General features: G+C 40.7%; 1 protein-coding gene and 2 pseudogenes across 1 annotated transcript; 2 read left to right on the top strand and 1 right to left on the bottom strand.

Annotated features, from left to right (window-relative positions):
• Positions 1-514: 514 nt before the first annotated feature.
• On the top strand, positions 515-1,681 carry LOC104723884 (photosystem I reaction center subunit XI, chloroplastic). Its single transcript, XM_010442324.3, has 2 exons — positions 515-869; positions 1,077-1,681. The coding sequence occupies exons 1-2, from the start codon at positions 702-704 to the stop codon at positions 1,566-1,568; spliced, it is 660 nt and encodes a 219-aa protein (XP_010440626.1). The 5' UTR covers positions 515-701; the 3' UTR covers positions 1,569-1,681.
• Positions 1,682-1,846: 165 nt separating this feature from the next.
• On the bottom strand, positions 1,847-3,278 carry LOC104723885 (F-box/kelch-repeat protein KIB1-like; annotated as a pseudogene).
• A 15,015-nt stretch (positions 3,279-18,293) lies between these two features.
• Positions 18,294-18,581, top strand: LOC109127458 (non-specific lipid-transfer protein 2P pseudogene; annotated as a pseudogene).

The following is an 18,581-nucleotide window of genomic DNA, read 5'->3' as shown; positions in this document are numbered from 1 at the left end:
TTTAAAAGATATATATTTAAAATTATATAAAAATAGTTATATATCTATATTAAATATATATTTTTATTTAATATTTGAAGACCGCGAGCCAACCCGCCAATCCACGGGTATAATCCGCTAAAACCCGCAATCCGTTTGTGCTATGCCCGCAAGGTCCGCTTTTTAACGGGTTTAATATTTAGTGTCCCGCTGAGATACTATTTGGGATGAATTTCAAACTATTTTATTTATTTATTTGAGGGATTAATTTTTTTTTGAGTCATTCATTTTTTATTGGTAACTAAATTATAAGCGGTTAAATCTCCGATCGCCTTAATATTTCAGTACCAAAAAAGTTTTTTTTGATATATTATTTAGTTTTAAGTAAGGTTATTTAAAAACAAATGTTAAAATCATCTTATACAATATAATACTCTTAAGAGTTATATTAATTTATATTAATTAAAGACATATTTTTCACAAATATATTAAAAAGTAATTAAATTAAAAAGAAAAAGTGGATAAGATAACATCCAATGAGAATCAGATACATCAAACACATAGAGGCTTAAGAGCCACAAGAACCAGATCCTCTGTCCTGCCACATCAGCAAATGCAATCTCAAGTTTCGTAGATTGCTTATTTCTTCATCACATACTCTCCCATTCCCTTTTTTTTTATTTTATTTTCATAAGAAGAAGAACACAACTAAGACAAAACCAATGGCAGCGAGTGCATCTCCAATGGCCAGCCAGCTAAGGAGCAGCTTCTCCTCCACTTCTCTAGCGAAGCGCCTCGCCGTTCCCAAGGGCATCTCCGGCGCTCCCTTCGGTGTTTCTCCAACCAAAAGAGTCTCTTCCTTCACCGTCCGAGCTGTTAAATCCGACAAGGTATATTTTTATTAATCATCGGACACAAAGTGTGAATTAACTCATGTGACATACAATAGTACCACTAGTTTCGTAGATTGGCCATATTCTAGTTTATGTTTTGTATAATCTATAAAAGTCTTTGATGATTCTATGGGAGTTAAAAGAATAACATATGCAATTGTGATTTATGTATAGTGGTCTAAAAATTAATATGCAAATTGGCAGCCTACGTTCCAAGTGGTTCAACCAATCAATGGTGATCCATTCATCGGAAGCTTGGAAACTCCCGTGACATCTAGTCCCTTGATCGCGTGGTACCTTTCCAACCTCCCTGGCTACCGCACTGCTGTCAACCCGCTCCTCCGTGGTGTCGAAGTGGGTCTAGCTCATGGTTTCTTCTTAGTGGGTCCATTCGTCAAGGCTGGTCCATTAAGGAACACTGTTTACGCTGGTCAGGCCGGCTCTTTAGCCGCGGCTGGGCTTGTCATCATCCTCAGCATGTGCCTCACCATCTACGGAATCTCTTCTTTCAAGGAAGGAGAGCCGTCGATCGCACCGAGTTTGACTTTGACCGGGCGGAAGAAGCAGCCTGACCAGCTTCAAACGGCTGAGGGATGGGCTAAGTTCACAGGAGGGTTCTTCTTTGGAGGGATCTCTGGGGTGACTTGGGCTTACTTCCTTCTTTACGTTCTTGACCTTCCTTACTTCGTCAAGTGAATGTAGATCAAAAAATGAGTGTACCCTTCAACTCTCTTGCATCATTGTTTTTACTCTTGTCTTGATCAAGAACCTTGAACTCAGGATTATTAATTTATAGTACTCTTTCTTCATCTTATTGACATTAATTTATATTTGCCTAATTGCCTTGAAAATGCTCTAAATCAACTTCATGATATGTTGATGATACTAAACACATCTCGAACAAACATGTATAATCCATAATTGTAAATGATATAATCCATAATTTAAACATGGAACGTTGAGAAAACGTTAGATAATGAAATAGTACACTTATTATTCCTACTAGCAACACTCTTGTTCGACAACATATAAAAGAAACTATGAGAAATAGGAAGATAAGCACCATCTCCAACCATACTTCTGAGCCATTTGTATACGAAAGGCTGTTGTCATTTTTGAACTGAACCCGTGACATGAGCGGAAGAGAAATGCCCTCTACAAAACTTGATAGTCTTAAAGCAACCCTTTTACAACAAAAGTAGGCAAAAACCAACGAGCATCCTAGAAAAGTATTGTCGAGGAAGCAATAAGATGTTCAAACACTTGGACCACAATACCGCTTCGCATATGGTAGATGCGAATACCGTTATTGTAATAATCATAGCATAGACTAATCTCTTTGTATCTACGAAATTGATCGTTACTAAAATAGATGCAATTTTTCATAACTTTCCTCTCAACCGTCAATCCAAGATCTAAAATCAATGTTTCTCTCTTTAGAGACTTGATCATTTGCCATTTTGACCATTTGGGATCCATCTTGTAGACGGTCGTCGTAGGATATCGTTTCACCTGATCAACAATACTCAAAACTTCTCCAGACAAAGTCACAGCGAGCTTGTAATGACACTTTCCAAGGAGGGGATAATCATCATACCGCATAAATCGAAAAGTTGCACATTCCACTGGAAAATCATTACCGGAGAAATCGAAAACAGTTATCCTTCGAGTAACACTAAGAAGGTAAAGCTTGCCTTCTTTAAACACCATATCGATGCAGCCTCGATTCTTTAAAGGTTGAAATGCTTTCCAGCTATTGTTGTCATGATCTCCTTTCTTGTGATATGCAAAAAGGCTACCAATATTCCAAACAACCAAGTAATCTTTGTTTTCTTCATCTACCCACAAAACCGCATTGCATATTCCAATATCGCTGACATCGGTTGGTTCTAGAGACGGAAGAGGGATCCTCACACGAGTAAACAGATTCAAAAGATGAAACTCAAATATATGGTCTAGCATAAGGAACCAACTACCAGAACTGGCCAAACAACGACTCCTAGACAAATCAAACCCGAGATCTCTTACTATGTAAGTTTTCTTTTCGTGAGGATCGTACAACTTACATGAATCGTTGTTGCTTTCCACATGTTCGCTTGGAAAGTGGATGATCCATGGAGTTGTTGGGTTTATTACACTGATGCATATATGACTTCGAAGCCGAGTACCATCCTGAAGAAATGCATCTGGCTCGATGAAAATCAACAAAGCTCAAGCGCTCCAAGATCGATCTAATCAGGTCCAGGATAAGGATCGGCTGGTTTGAATCGTATTTGCATGTCATTTTCTTGGAATCGCTCATCTCCTTCTTATGTGTCAATAGTGATAGCCAAGTAAAAACCCTAGTTACATAATAAGACCATCTCCACTGGGTGAGACTCTCCATTAAAACCCTAGTTACATAAGGAGGACGCTTCCCTTTTGTGTTTATCTATTTATAATCAACAATTATTGTTTATCTAATAAATTTTCTGGTTACATTTTTACGGATAAATAAAAATCATAGTATTGACCTAGATAATCTGTTTTGCTTTATTGATATTTGATAATTTCTTTTGTTTTTTTGTATTAGCATTAGTCATAATGATTATGGTTTTTTTTGGGCAAAAACAAATTTCATTAAAATGAAAGAGTTATTACAGAGACATATACAGAATTATTGTGCCACAGTTATTACATATGCAAATATATGCGCCGTACACTAAAAAAATACAATAGAAGAGAGTTTGACGATGTTTTTCGTAAAATAGCCTTATTCGCTAACCGATCAAAACATTCATTATTTTCCAACTTCATATTAGACATAGTGACACCAAAACTTCCGTAAAACGGTCTTTCGAAATATTTCGACGTCTTTGTAATTTTCTTCAACAAGATCACATATATTTATATCGTATCATGCCAAGTACCCGATCCTCTCTTGGTAATAGGTTCCCATCTAATAATCACCAATGCATTTCTCATTCACCAAATTTTCTCAATACTAATCAAATATTGTCTCTAATATTTAACCAGAACCACATAATAACTCGACATCTCAATGCAACAGGAGCCAAGTTGGTGCGGCCATAATTCCATCACAAAAAATATAATATTTAATGGGAGCAACAATTTGGTCGGATTGGGGAAGTGTAATCACATCATCAAATTCAAGATTAAGATATCTAGTTTTGATTTTCAACCACGTCTTCCTAATACAAAAAGAAATAAGCAAGAAAGGGAAGAGAATAATATCACCGATGTAGAGAGTTTTTAATCTCTTTGAACATGGAACCGAGATGTCAATCTTCGATATAGGCATTAGACGACTTCCGTATATATGACTAGTCCATAGTCGTATTCCACCATCTTCGATTTTGTAATTTGATCACCTAGATCCCAAATCTGGATTTGACAATCCTTGATCGATTTAGAGGTTCATAGTTGATATGCATATATTTCACCGTATTTCACCATAGGTTATTTATATTTTTGCATGATTTACTAGCTAGTTTTGTCATTATTTTGTAGTTTAAGCTATATTTGTGCATTAGAGTAGGATTTGCATTTCATTTGCATTGTTTCATGCATAAACAAGTGATTTGGACCCCAAGAAGCATGTAAGTGAGCTGAAGAGGCATAGAGTGCAACCATTGAAGCAGACAAAGGTTTAAACAGAAGAAAACCAAGGTTCAGAGGCCACTCGACCACCACACTCGACCATGTGAGAAGATGGACTTGACCAGTGGAGAAATAGAAGAAGAAGGCACTCGACCATGCACTCGATCGAGCATATGGTCGAGCACACCCAGCCGCCTAAGTGTTTTGTCTGTTAGCTAATCTAGGGCTTCCCTCTTATCCTATAAATACTCTTTGTACTCTATGACCGCCCACAATTCAGAATAGGCAGAGAATAATATCTAGTGCCACCTCAAACCTAGATTTTATCCCTTTTGGGTTTTATTTATTTTTCTGCATCATTAGCCAGTTTTGTTCTTGCTTTTTCCAGAATTTTCTTAGTTTGTAACCTTCATAACTTTCTCTGTGTTGAGAATCTGGGTTTGATATTTTGTATTAAATTAAAGATTTTCTTTTATCTTTCTCATCATGTTAGGTTCATCATTTTCTGGGTTTGAGTATTTCATCACCATGATCTGTTCATCTAAGTAGTGAGCTAGGGTTCTAGAGATGGATTAGGCTAGTTTAGGGTTATTGTTGTTTAGATTAATCAAGCTTGTTTATTCATAGATCTCTGCCAGATTAGGTGTCCTCTAAGCTATTCTTAGACTCAGAGGTTAAGAACAAATCTTAAGCTTCCTTTCATCATACCAATGTCTAGGTTGTTAGATAAAGCTAATACTGGAGATTATTGTGCCTAGCCTAAGAGATTAGTTGTCTAGGGTGGTTTTTGACAAATAATGATCCGGATCTTTAAAGCTTGTTTAGTATGGTTTCACCAATGAGAGTTGGGTTAGGATGTTATTAAACTTGATTATTTCTGTCATGAGAGTGAATTAGTAAGTCTTTAAGGTCATTGTCTAGAGATAGCTCATGTTGATTGAGGTTTGTTGATCAGTTTAGATAGCCATAGCTTGAAGACCAGTCCATAAATCCATCTCTAGGAGCCTACTTTGTTTATTGATTGTCTGTTATTGCATATTGTCTTGTTTCATTGCTTTTCAATCTGTTTAAGTTGTTAAAATTGCTTATGTTCTTCGTATTTCACCACTCGACATAGCCACTCGACCACACACACGGTCGAGTGCTTGATCGAGCATCATCCAGGTTGTTTGTTTTACATTCTGTTTCATTCCTGTTTCATTGCATTCATTTCTGCTTTGTTCTCTAGTTTTGTTTCACTGCATTTATCTAGTTATTGCCACTGTTTAGTCTAATTTCAGCATTGTTTACCTTTGTTTATCTTGCATTTAATTTCTGTTCTAAGTAGTTTACATTCTGCATTTCATAATTGTCATTAGGCTGTTAGTAATCAAACTCATAATCATACTTGGCTTAACTTGAATCACTGTTCTAAGTAGTTTACAATCATAAGTGCTTGTATAATCACCTTTTATGGATTGACATCTCTTATACTGCAACAACATAAGAGAATTGAAACCTCTTGCATACCATCTGATCATCATTGCTTATGTTTGTTTGACTTTGCATCATACCACCATAAAAAGCATGTTTCAATGGTTTTGATGGTTTTGGAGACCAAATGAATTAGAATTTTAACAAAAGAAGTCGCCTGGATTTATCCATAGCTGAAAGACATCGACACTGTTCCGACACCATTGCCAAATTTTGATCGGAAAAATGCACTCTCGACAAGAGAGAAAGACGATGAAATATTAAATCAATAATAAGATTCAGATAGTCATGAGAATCACTTTGCCCATGTTATTGATCTATACAAAAAGCAGAAACTTGAAAACTAAAAAAAAACAGGAAAACATGGGTCGATCGACACCAGAGAAGCCAACTACGCCCCGTGATCAGATTATGAAATGGTATTGGCGGAAGAGGTGGCTTTGGAGGAATCGCCTAAGACGAGAGAAAAAACGGATTTTATATATTTAAGTGATTAGTTCTCTCGTAATTGCTTTTGTCATAATGATTACGGTTTACAAGGTGATTGGTTATGGATTACTTAAAAAAAAAATTATAATTAATATACATCAAGCTTTAATTCTCTTCTATTTGAAACTAAGTAAGAGTTTGATTCTTCCTATCTTATTAATGGAGTTAACCTCACTTGAAATTTTGTTTTACACCTTTAAACTACGAACTAAGATCAGTACTGAAAATATGATTAATGCATATGGGGCTCAAATATAATTGGTGAATGAAAAGTTATATCTGTTGTAAATCACTTGGAGTGGATCTCCATAACCGGCCCATTCATATGTCTAAGTCCATAAGGCCCATTGGCCACCTTCTCTTATTCTAAGTCGGTTTAGGAATATGACAACCCGTCCCGCGGACCCCACTAGCCCCCCGCTAACTGTCCCAACAGACTGTCCGTGGACGCTGCTAACCCCCCGCTAGCCTGCCCAACGGATCCCAAGCTGGCCCTGCAGGACATTGATCATAACCCATCACTGTTGATATCCCAATCCACCAGTAGGTTATTGGTGCGCCAGGCGTTCCTCGAACCTGGTTCCCACCCTTTAACAACCTTCCCACAGGACAAGTTGCCACCAATTGACCTGCAAACTGAAACGACCCGACCCGTTTTTTTTTTTTTAAATAATAAATAATAATAATAATAATAATAATAATAATAAACTACAACTAGTGGTCCCATACCCACTAGCCACCTAACCACACGCACAACCAACAGCGGAAATAACAGATACCAATATCCAAACAATAATCCAATAATAATCCAATGACCAACATTAATTCCAAATCATAAACTAAAGATCCAAACAGCATAAATCAGAGAACCAGCAATCCTAAACAACATTCTAGGACTCAACTCTAGCAACCTAACAGAAGCCAAACAACCAAGCGAACCACTAGAACATCCTCCTCTTCATTGCCTTGATTCCACGATCACACTTTGCCTTTACCTGCATCACAAACACAAATTGCAATGCATGAGTATTTTATAAACACTCAGTAAGGCAATCCTCCCATATACTGGGCTATACACAGAAGCAATAGAGATACTCTAACCATCAAGCAACAACCAACAAACAAACCAGGCTCTGCATCGACCGACACAAGGCTTGCATCGACCGACACCAACAGGGACAAGCATCGACCAACACAAGGTATGCATCGGTCGACACAAGGTTCACTTAGATCGACCAATGCTTCCACTTGCATCGATCGACGCATGCTCGACAATACGCGGAAAAACCCTAGTTGCATTGACCGACGCCTCCACATGGCATCGACCGATGCTCCTAGGTCAAGCTGTGCCGTCCTTGCACTGCATCGACCGACGCACATGCCGAGCATCGTTTTTCCTCGAAGCTTCTCGCCGGATCTTTATTCCTGCAAACACAAGAATCGATCCCAAGCCACAAGAAAGCTTCCTAACGCTCATACAACATTCTAACAAGCCTAACAACACATAAACAAACAGATCAAAGAATATCCAGCTTAGATCTTCTGATCTGGTCATGCACTTACCTTTGCACTTACCTTTGCCATGGTCATGCACTTACCTTTGCCAAGAAGTTTATAAACCTTAAACAATCAAGAACACGCTCCTAGGAAGCTCCTACAACGACCCCAGCTACAGATCTCTATAGGAAACGCCTCCAAATACCATACATCACCAAGAACGCTCAAGAACACTTTTTCTCCCTTCTTTTCTCTCAAAACGGCTGAACTCGTTGAATGAGACAAAAACACGACTTAAGGGTTCTCCCTAACCCAAAACGCAGCGTTTAACTTAAACTCGTCCGCAGAAAACAACCTTGCATCGACCGATGCACATAATGCATCGACCAATGCAATCCTAAACCGAGATTTCGGTTCGCGGATGTTACAAATCTCCCCCACCAGTTTAGATTCGTCCTCGAATCTCAAACAATACTCAGCCAAGGACTCCCGTGCTACCGTCTCCACAGCCCGCACTCTTCCGACTGATCTACAAAAGGTCACCTCTAGGCGATAGACTCACGCTCCAGGCATTATTTGCTCTCGACTTTTGGACTTTCCTTTACTCAGAGACCTAGACCTTGAGTTTTTATTGGCTCCTCATCAGACCTAAGTCTGCATGCCATAATGTTGGCTCCTCATCGGACCTAAACCCGCATGCCATACTGTATAAGGAAAAATCCAATACTCGTCTCTCGGATCATCACCCTACAGTGCGCCTCCGGATCGTCATCCGAAGTCGATATACCAACCATACTCCCAAGTCACAAAGTCTCCGAATATGGCAGTACTAGGAGAACCAAAGTCCCCCCAACAGTCGCGAGCAAACAATTCTGAACACGTCTGAGTCCTATCCCTATTCAGGTTTACTTCCCGTGGCTCACGTAAGACATCTCAATGTCCTACCAACCACATATCCCCTCGCTGGGATACCTCATGACCACACATGGATCATCTCACTGCACAAGGGCCGCCCCAAAGGCCAAACAAATGTCCTAAACAGGACCGCCACCAAGGCTAAACAAATATCCTAAATAGGACCGTCACAATGACCATCTGTCCCGAAGGACCGCCTAAATAGGCACTCTGACTAAACAGCCCGCCACAAAGGCCACACATCTAGCTAAACAGCCCGCCACAAAGGCCACACATCTGGCTAAACAGCCCGCCACAAAGGCCACACATCTGGCTAAACAGCCCGCCACAAAGGCCACACAATGTCTCAAAAGACTGCCACTAAGGCCACACAATGACTAAAAAGTCCACCAATAAGGCCACACAAGCCCCTCCACGACTTCTTCCACTAAAATGGACAAATTTTAACTCACATAAAACTTTCAATTTTTAATACTTTCCACTTTTGGAAACTCCTAATTCAGGAAACTTTCCTCCAAAACCCCGCCTCACAGAAAATTTTGTACCCCGAGCACCACCTCATCTTGTTACTTAGTCGCACAACCAACTACCCCAAGCGACCAAGTATACAAAAGAGATGGGCTGGAATACTTCATTCCCGCTCCAGCCACGGATTACAGATGGGACCAGGCTAGACAAGCTCAAGTCGCGGCTTGTTTCTCATACCACTTCTTAAACCTTGTCTTCATCCTCGCCTCAGGCTCCCAAGTCTGCTCCTCAATACCATCACAGTCCCAAAGGACTCTCATCAAAGGAATCTTCTTCTTCTAAAGTTCCTTGATCCTCCTCTCGAGAACCCTTACTGGTCTCGCCTCCAAAGTCATGTTAGGCTGAAGATCCTCAGGAATCTTAGCTAACAACTGATCATCCTCACGGAGACACTTCCTCAACATAGAAACATGGAAATCTTATGGAATGCACGCATAACCTCAGGTAACTCCAGTCTATAAGCCACTGGTCAAACACGCTCAATCACTCTGAACGGACCCATGTACCTCAGACTCAACTTAGTCTCAGTCAATGACCTGTTCGGATCCCGCAACATGGCCATCTTGAGGTACACTCTATCTCCAACCTGAAACTCAAGATCTCTCCTCCTCCTATCAGCATAACTCCTCTGCCGATTCTGAGCTTCCTTCATGTTCAGCTTGAGAACCCGAATCTTCTCTGAGGTCTCCTGAACAAAATCTGCCCCGTACATGCTCCTCTCCCCCACCTGAGTCCAGCATAACGGTTTACGACACGGCCTCCTATACAAAGCCTCATAAGGAGACATGCCAATACTCGCCTGGTAACTGTTGTTATAAGCAAACTCTACCAAGCTCAAATGATCTGCCCAATGGCCACCCCAATCCAATACACACATCCTCAGCAAATCCTCCAACGTCTGGATGGTCCTCTCTGACTGTCCATCTGTCTGGGGATGATAAGCTGTACTCATATGCACCTTAGTGCCCATCTCTGCCTGAAATGCCCTCCAGAACACCGAAGTGAACTTCAAATCCATATCATACACAATGCTCGCTGGCACCCCATGTAACCTGACTATCTCCTTCACATACTTCTTAGCCAAGACCGCTGCTCCATCAGTCTTCTTAATGGCCAGAAAATGTGCTGACTTAGTCAACCGGTCCACAATAACCCAAATAGTATCAAACGTCCTGGACACTGGCAACCCAACCACAAAGTCCATTGTAATCATATCCCACTTCCACTCTGGAATGGGAAGACTATTCAGCAAACCACCTGGTACCTGATGCTCAGCCTTCACTAGCTGACACACATCGCACCTCGCAACCCAACTAGCCACGTCCTTCTTCATCCCGACCTAGTGATAGTACCTCTTGAGATCTCGGTACATCTTAGTCGCTTCTGGATGAATAGAGAACATGCTAGCATGAGCCTCTCTCAGAATCTCCTGCCTCAACTCTTCATCCTTGGGCACGCAAATCCGCCTATGCACCAGAATAGTACCATTAGCCAAAACCTGATACTCAGAATCAACATCCTTTGAGGCATTCACCAGCCCCAAATCTTTCTCCTGTGCCAACCGCACTCTGCTCAACAGATCTGCTCTATCAGCTGCAACTAAACCCAACGGCTCCTGAGAAACCGCACACAAGCTCAACGCACTGATCTCCTCTACCAGAGACTCCATATCCTGTTCCTGAGCCGAAGCCGCCCGCTTCCGACTCAAGGCATCTGCAACCAAGTTAGTCTTACCAGAATGGTAGGCTATCTCCAGATCATAATCCGCCACCAGCTCCATCCACCGCCTTTGCCTCAAATTCAGCTCGGGCTGAGTGAATATATACTTCAGGCTTTGAAGATCTGTAAATACATGTACCTTTGCACCATAAAGATAAGATCTCCAAATCTTCAGGGCAAAAACTACAACACCCATCTCCAAGTCATGAGTAGGATAGTTGTCCTCATGCTTCCGCAACTGCCGCGAAGCATAGGCAATCACCTTCCCATGCTGCATCAACACACACCCCAAACCAAATCTGGATGCATCTGTATACACCACATAGGGTTCCCCCTGCTCAGGCAAAGCCAACACCGGAGCAGTAGTCAACATCTCCTTTAGGCTTGCAAAGTCCTCCTCACACTCTTGTGACCAAACAAAAGGAATATCCTTCCCTGTCAACTTAGTCATAGGACGTGCTCTACTCGCAAACTCCTGCACAAACCTCCTGTAGTAACCTGCCGAACCAAGGAAACTCCTGATCTCTGTGGCATTTTGTGGTCTAGGCCAATCTCTGATAACCTGAAACTTCTTCGGATCTACAGAATCCCCATATGTAGACACAATATGACCCAGAAAACCCATCTACCGCTGCCAGAAACTACACTTGCTCAACTTAGCGAACAACTTCTGCTCCCGCAACTTCTTAAGAACTGCTCTCAAATGCACTGCATGCTCCTCATGACTCTTAAAGGAAACCAGGATGTCTTCAATGAAAATGATGACATATACGTCCGAAAAAATCCTGAAACACGTTGTTCATCAATCTCATAGACGCTGCTGGCGTGTTAGTCAACCCAAACGGCAACACCACAAACTCATAAACCCATACCTCATCCTTCTACTTGACGAACACCACCGACGCCCCCCACAGTGAAGTGATAAGACGAAAGAATCCTCTATTTACTTCCTCAGCTCTACTAGACTAATAATCAAGTATGCTGACATCAACTCACCACCATGTGAAAATCAACCCCTCTTGCCAGTCCAAGAACCTCTAGTAACTTGCCTCTAAGGGAAACTTCCTCAAGATGGATTAATCCAAAATTAACTTTCCGCTTAGCAATTCTCCACAGCAAATCATCAATACGAGCGTAATAAAACAAACAAGTACCATACGTTCGCATATTCTGATTCACCGCATCAAATGCTTTGCAGGCCGCTAACTCAAACCACTTGACTTATTCCCTCCAACAAGCTTACCAAAACCTTGAATCTAGCAACCCTGTCCATCTCCAATGAACTTCATCCAACATGGTCGCAACGATTAATTTATCCTCACATGAAAGCTTCTCGTGAACTTATGTATCTAGCAAACATGCCTTTCCCGGCTCATACCAGCTGCAACTCCCCTTCCCGGGACTCCAACACCACCAGCCGCACAATCCTGGCGCAACAGCCACACATTCATGACCGCTCCAGTCATAAAACCCTGACCCACTGGTCAACACATCCAAAACCCGAGATTAAACCACCATCACACTCTCGAGGTCTACCTTCAGTTGTTATGTTTATACTCACGTCCTAGGCATAACTTGCTCCCAACTCTTCCATCCTTAGGTTGCAACCTTCGAATCATACCGATCTCACTCTTAGACCACCGTCTTCGAGTTATACCGTCTCACTCTTGGACCAAAATCCTCAAGATCTCGGTATCAGAGGACTAATCATCCCCTCAGGAGAACATCATCCCCTCTGCCACTCTCGGAGCTCACAGCCCCTCGAGCTATCGTTATTCTGGGAAAACCACCATCCCTTCAGGAGCAACAATCCTTAAAGACTATAAACATCTTTCGACAAAAGGTACTTCCCGTGGTACAAGTATAAAATTACAATGTTACACCTACCCACACAACTTCTAATATCCAACTGGATTACCCACCAAACAGAGAAATATCTGCTCCAACTACATATGTCCATTTATCCGCCTCTCTAGGCTCGATACCTCTCGCGAAGAATCTCGTATCGGTCATCTACCACTGCTCCATCCTCCTAACATAATATGGAAAGTCCTCAACATCCACAGCCCTCGGCTGCACCTCGCTATATGCGGCACAACTGGAGCCTGCACTCGTACCCCTCTCGGTAACCGCTCTTACAGTACACCAACAGATCCGCCATGCGATCATCTCGACCCTGGGCTCCACCTGTTGCAACCCCACACCTGGGTTCCCAGCACCCCCGGTACGCTCACCGGCTAACCCCCTCTGGTCCCTCCTGATACGCTTGTGACCCTCTGATGTACCTCCTCGTGGAACTCCGGACCACACACTCGCTGGCCTCGGGACCCACCTGACGATGACCACGACCACGTCCCCGTCCACGAAAAACAACTCAAACACCTTTAGCCACTGCACTTCCAAGAACAAAGGCTAACAAGCAATCTTAACATAATACAAAAACACAAAAACCAAAACTCACCGTGGAATCACACTGTAGGCTCGAAGAGGATGTTCTAGGACTCCATGCCACACACAATTGACTAACTCACATAATCAATCAAGACATGCAATCCCAAACATCTAAAACACAAAGCTAAGTGAACCCAAACCTAGAACCGTAAGGGCTTTGATATCGAACTGAAACGACCCGACCCATTTTTTTTTAAATAATAAATAATAAATAATAAATAATAATAATAATAATAATAAACTATAACTAGTGGTCCCATATCCACTAGCCACCTAACCACACCCACAACCAACAGCGGAAATAACAGATACCAATATCCAAACAATAATCCAATAATAATCCAATGACCAACATTAATTGTAAATCATAAACTAATGATCCAAACAGCATAAACCAGAGAACCAACAATCCTAAACAACATTCTAGGACTCAAATCTAGCAACCTAACAGAAGCCAGATAACCAAGCGAACCACTACAACATCCTCCTCTTCATTGCCTTGATTCCACGATCACACTTTGCCTTTACCTGCATCACAAATACAAATTGCGATGCATGAGTATTTTATAAACACTCAATAAGGCAATCCTCCCATCTACTGGGCTATACACACAAGCAATAGAGATACTCTAACCATCAAGCAACAACCAACAAACAAACCAGGCTCTGCATCGACCGACACAAGGCTTGCATCGACCGACACCAACATGGACAACCATCGACCAACACAAGGTATGCATCGGTCGACACAAGGTTCACTTGCATCGACCGATGCTTCCACTTGCATTGATCGACGCATGCTCGACAATACGCGGAAAAACCCTAGTGGCATCGACCGACGCCTCCACATGGCATCGACCGATGCTCCTAGGTCAAGCCGTGCCGTCCTCGCACTGCATCGACCGACGCACATTCCAAGCATCGTTTTTCCCCGAAGCTTCTCGCCGGATCTCCGTTCCTGCAAACACAAGAGTCGATCCCAAGACACAAGAAAGCTTCCTAGCGCCTCATACAACATTCTAACAAGCATAACAACACATAAACAAACAGATCAGAGAATCTCCAGCTTAGATAGGCCATGGTCATGCACTCACCTTTGCCAAGAAGTTTCTGAACCTTAAACAATCAAAAACACGCTCCTAGGAAGCTCCTACAATGACCCCAACTACAGATCTCTACAGGAAACGCCTCCAAACACCAGAAATCACCAAGAACAATCAAGAACACTTTTTCTCCCTTCTTTTCTCTCAAAACGGCTGAACTCGTCGAATGAGACAAAAACACGACTTAAGGGTTCTCCCTAACCCAAAACGCAGCATTTAACTTAATCTCGTCCGCAGAAAACAACCTTGCATCGGGGAAAAACGGTCAATCCCTAAACCTTAACACATAGTGCATCGACCCTATGTGCACACTCTTAAATTCAAATGGGCACACTCTTAAAGAGAGACGAGTTATCCCTAAAAATCTCACGTGTATAGCATGTACACAAGGGAAACTCATTATAAGGCCATCACCAGTCAAAGTAACTAAAGAGATCAAAGAATTATCATGGAATCAAACATCCTTAAATTGGCAAGATCCTCGGACTCTAGCATGTGAGGCAGATGTCCAAAAGATTATACATTTACAAAAGCTAGCTAATCAATTGCCAGATTTCTTTGCTGACCCAAAGAGAGTTATAAAATTGTACATACCAGCTTATAATGCACCAGTACGTATTGATGTTCAAAAGGAACACAATCAAGTTGCTACAAAGTCTAAGGCACGTTTGAAACATGGTAGACCAATAGGTTCCAAAAGTAAGAACCCTCGAAAATCTAAGAAAGGTGCAAATCAAACCGAGGTTAAGGAAAATATAGACATGGCCGCCGCAAATCCTAAAGTATCGAATGAGGTTTGAGACGCTGAACCTCAAGGTCCTGAAGGTATTGATAATAATGAGATCTCAATAAATTATATCATGTCTGGAATTCAATGGAACCAAAAAGATGTCGACATTGATGAAATATTTGCATACAAGGTAGCACTTGAAATAAATGAGGATCATGAACCCACATCTATATTCGAGTGCACTCAAAATTCAGAATGGTTAAAATGGAAAGAAGCCATTGACGTGGAGTTAAATTCATTAAAGAAAAGAAATGTGTTTGGTCTGATCTTAAGGACATCATTCGATATAAAGCCAGTTGGACACAAATGGATCTTTGTAAGGAAGAGAAATGAGAATAATGAAATCGTGAGATATAAGGCACGGCTTGTAGCACAAGGATTCTCTTAAGGACCTAGAATAGATTATGAGGAGACATACTCCCCTGTGATGGATGCAACGACTTTTAGATTTCTAATAAGTCTGACTATAAGAGAAAAACTTGATTTGCGGCTAATGGATGTAGTGACCGCATATTTATATGGTCCACCGGATAATGAAATTTATATGAGATTACCAGAGGGTATTGAGCTCAAAGATAAGAGTGGTTCTCGAGAACAATACTGCATAAGGCTAAACAAATCCCTTTATGGACTGAAACAAAGTGGACGTATGTGGTACAATAGACTAAGTGAGTACCTAGCCAAAGAGGGCTATAAGAATGATCCCATCAGTCCATGTATTTTTATAAAGAAGTTTGCAAACAAAGGGTTTGTAATCATAGCAGTATATGTGGATGATTTGAATATCCTAGGAACCTCAGGGGAAATCGCCCAAACAGTTGAATATCTCAAGAAAGAGTTTGAAATGAAAGACCTAGGTAAAACTAAGTTCTGTTTGGGATTGCAACTTGAGTACATAGATAATGGAATCCTTGTGCATCAAATGGCATATACTGAAAAGGTACTCAAGAGATTTAATATGGACCAGGCTCATCCATTGCCTACCCCAATGGTTGTGAGAAGCCTAAATTTGGACATTGATCCATTCGGTCCAAAGAAGGATGATGAAGAAATTCTCGGTCCGGAATTGCCATACCTCAGTGCTATAGGAGCGTTAATATTCTTGGCTAGCCACACTAGACCAGACATTTTTTTTGCCGTGAACCTCCTAGCAAGATTTAGTTCGTGTTTGACCCAAAGGCACTGGAATGGTATCAAACATATATTGCGTTACCTACAAGGAACGTTGGATTTGAGTTTATTTTATACTAACTATAACAAAGAAGGTTTAGTTGGTTTTGCTGATGCAAGTTATCTATCTGATCCACATAATGCAAGGTCTCAAACCGGCTATGTGTTTACGCACGGTGGTATAGCAATTTCGTAGCGTTCAATGAAGCAAACCATAGCGGCCACATCATCTAATCATGCAGAAATTTTGGCTATGCATGAAGCCAGCTGTGAGTGTGTGTGGTTGAGATCAATGACTCAACATATCAGGTCGGATTGTGGCATGGCCGATGACAAGGAAGCGACTATCATATATGAAGACAATACCGCTTGCATCGCACAACTCAAGGAAGGGTGCATTAAGGGAGATCGGACGAAGCACATATTACCTAAGTTCTTCTTCACACATGAACTACAAAAGGCCAGAGAAGTTCAAGTGGTACAAGTTCCATCATGCGACAATTCAGCCGATCTCTTCACCAAATCATTACCGACATCGACATTCAGGAAGCTCACGCACCAGATTGGAATGCGGAGACTTAAGGACTTTTAGTGATGCTTGGAATAGGGGGAGTAATGCGTGCTGTACTCTTTTTCCTTCACCATGGTTTTGTCCCAATGGGTTTTCCTGGTAAGGTTTTAATGAGGCAGCATCCCCAAGCGTATTACAGTGATCTCTTAGCATTTGCACGGTTATGTCATCCAAGGGGGAGTGTTGTAAATCACTTGGAGTGGATCTCCATAACCGGCCCATTCATATGTCTAAATCCATAAGGCCCATTGGCCACCTTCTCTTATTCTAAGTCGGTTTAGGAATCCCATTGTACTTAGGGCTTTATCCTTTACTATATAATGTACTATTCGATTGAATCATTAATAACACAAGAGAATACATCCTTCGAGTATCTCTACTTTCACAACAATATCTTCTTTCAAAGAACTAAGAAACATTAAGAAGTAAAAAAATTAATCTCTTTTTCTTTCAAAGAAGACAAGAACGAAACATAAAACTTTAATTATCTAAAACTTGTTACTTACATAACAAAAAAACTGGTCTATATAGAAAACAAATTGACACTAAAACAAAAAGTATTGATTCTCAAATGAAAGTTGAACAAATACAAACTGAAACATTACAACTCTTAAAAATTGCTAGTTTTACATATTTTCATTAATAGTTAGATCACATAAATATTAAATGCACTAAAAAGTAAATATAAAGACAAAAAAAGACACTAACTTTTACCCAACAAAAAAACACACTTAGTTTAGCTTAGAGTAATACACTCTTTCATCTATAATTGTACCGCATAGATATGATATGCACTGAACTTAAAATAAAAAGTCACAAGACACTGTCCTTTTCCACAAAGAATACACTTTCATTTTAAAAAGTACAGTTATGTTAACAAACATTTTTATTAATAATTGTATCACATAGATTAGAACGTTAAATATAAATCAAATGAAAAAAGACATTATATTTTTTCAAAAAAAAAAGCACACTATTGCAAAACATTAGTCCATATCTACATACCCTCTATATATATTTTCACTATCCTTTGAATATTTCATAATCAAAATCTCAAATATTTTCAAACAGTTGAGATAGAAGAACATAGAAGGGAGTAACTATTATTACAAGACATGAAGTTCATTACATTCTTATTCATCGCCTTCACTATGTCGTCTTTAGCTCTAACCAAAACATTGTTTCCATGAGAAGAAAAGAAAGCAGCATGTGTTCTGGCAGATCTTCAAATATGCAAGTCTGCGGTAACAACTGAAACCCCACTTTCGAAGGAATGTTGCGCAAAAATGAAAGAACAACAATCATGTTTTTGTGATTACTTAAAAGATCCATCGGCTGGTCAGTATATTACGGCTGCCAAAAAAGTCTTAGCAGCTTGTGATATACCTTTTCCTAGTTGTTAA

The sequence above is a fragment of the Camelina sativa genome, chromosome 11 (assembly GCF_030686135.1).
Source record: "Camelina sativa cultivar CO46 ecotype springtype chromosome 11, ASM3068613v1".
Taxonomy (NCBI): Eukaryota; Viridiplantae; Streptophyta; class Magnoliopsida; order Brassicales; family Brassicaceae; genus Camelina; species Camelina sativa.
Note: the sequence above shows the minus strand (reverse complement) of the source record. Positions and strands in the feature narration are given on the sequence as shown.

Coding starts and splice junctions, on each gene's coding strand:
- LOC104723884 (XM_010442324.3), top strand. CDS start 702: ATGGCAGCGAGTGCATCTCCAATGGCCAGCCAGCTAAGGAGCAGCTTC. Junction 870..1,076: donor GAGCTGTTAAATCCGACAAG/GTATATTTTTAT, acceptor GCAAATTGGCAG/CCTACGTTCCAAGTGGTTCA.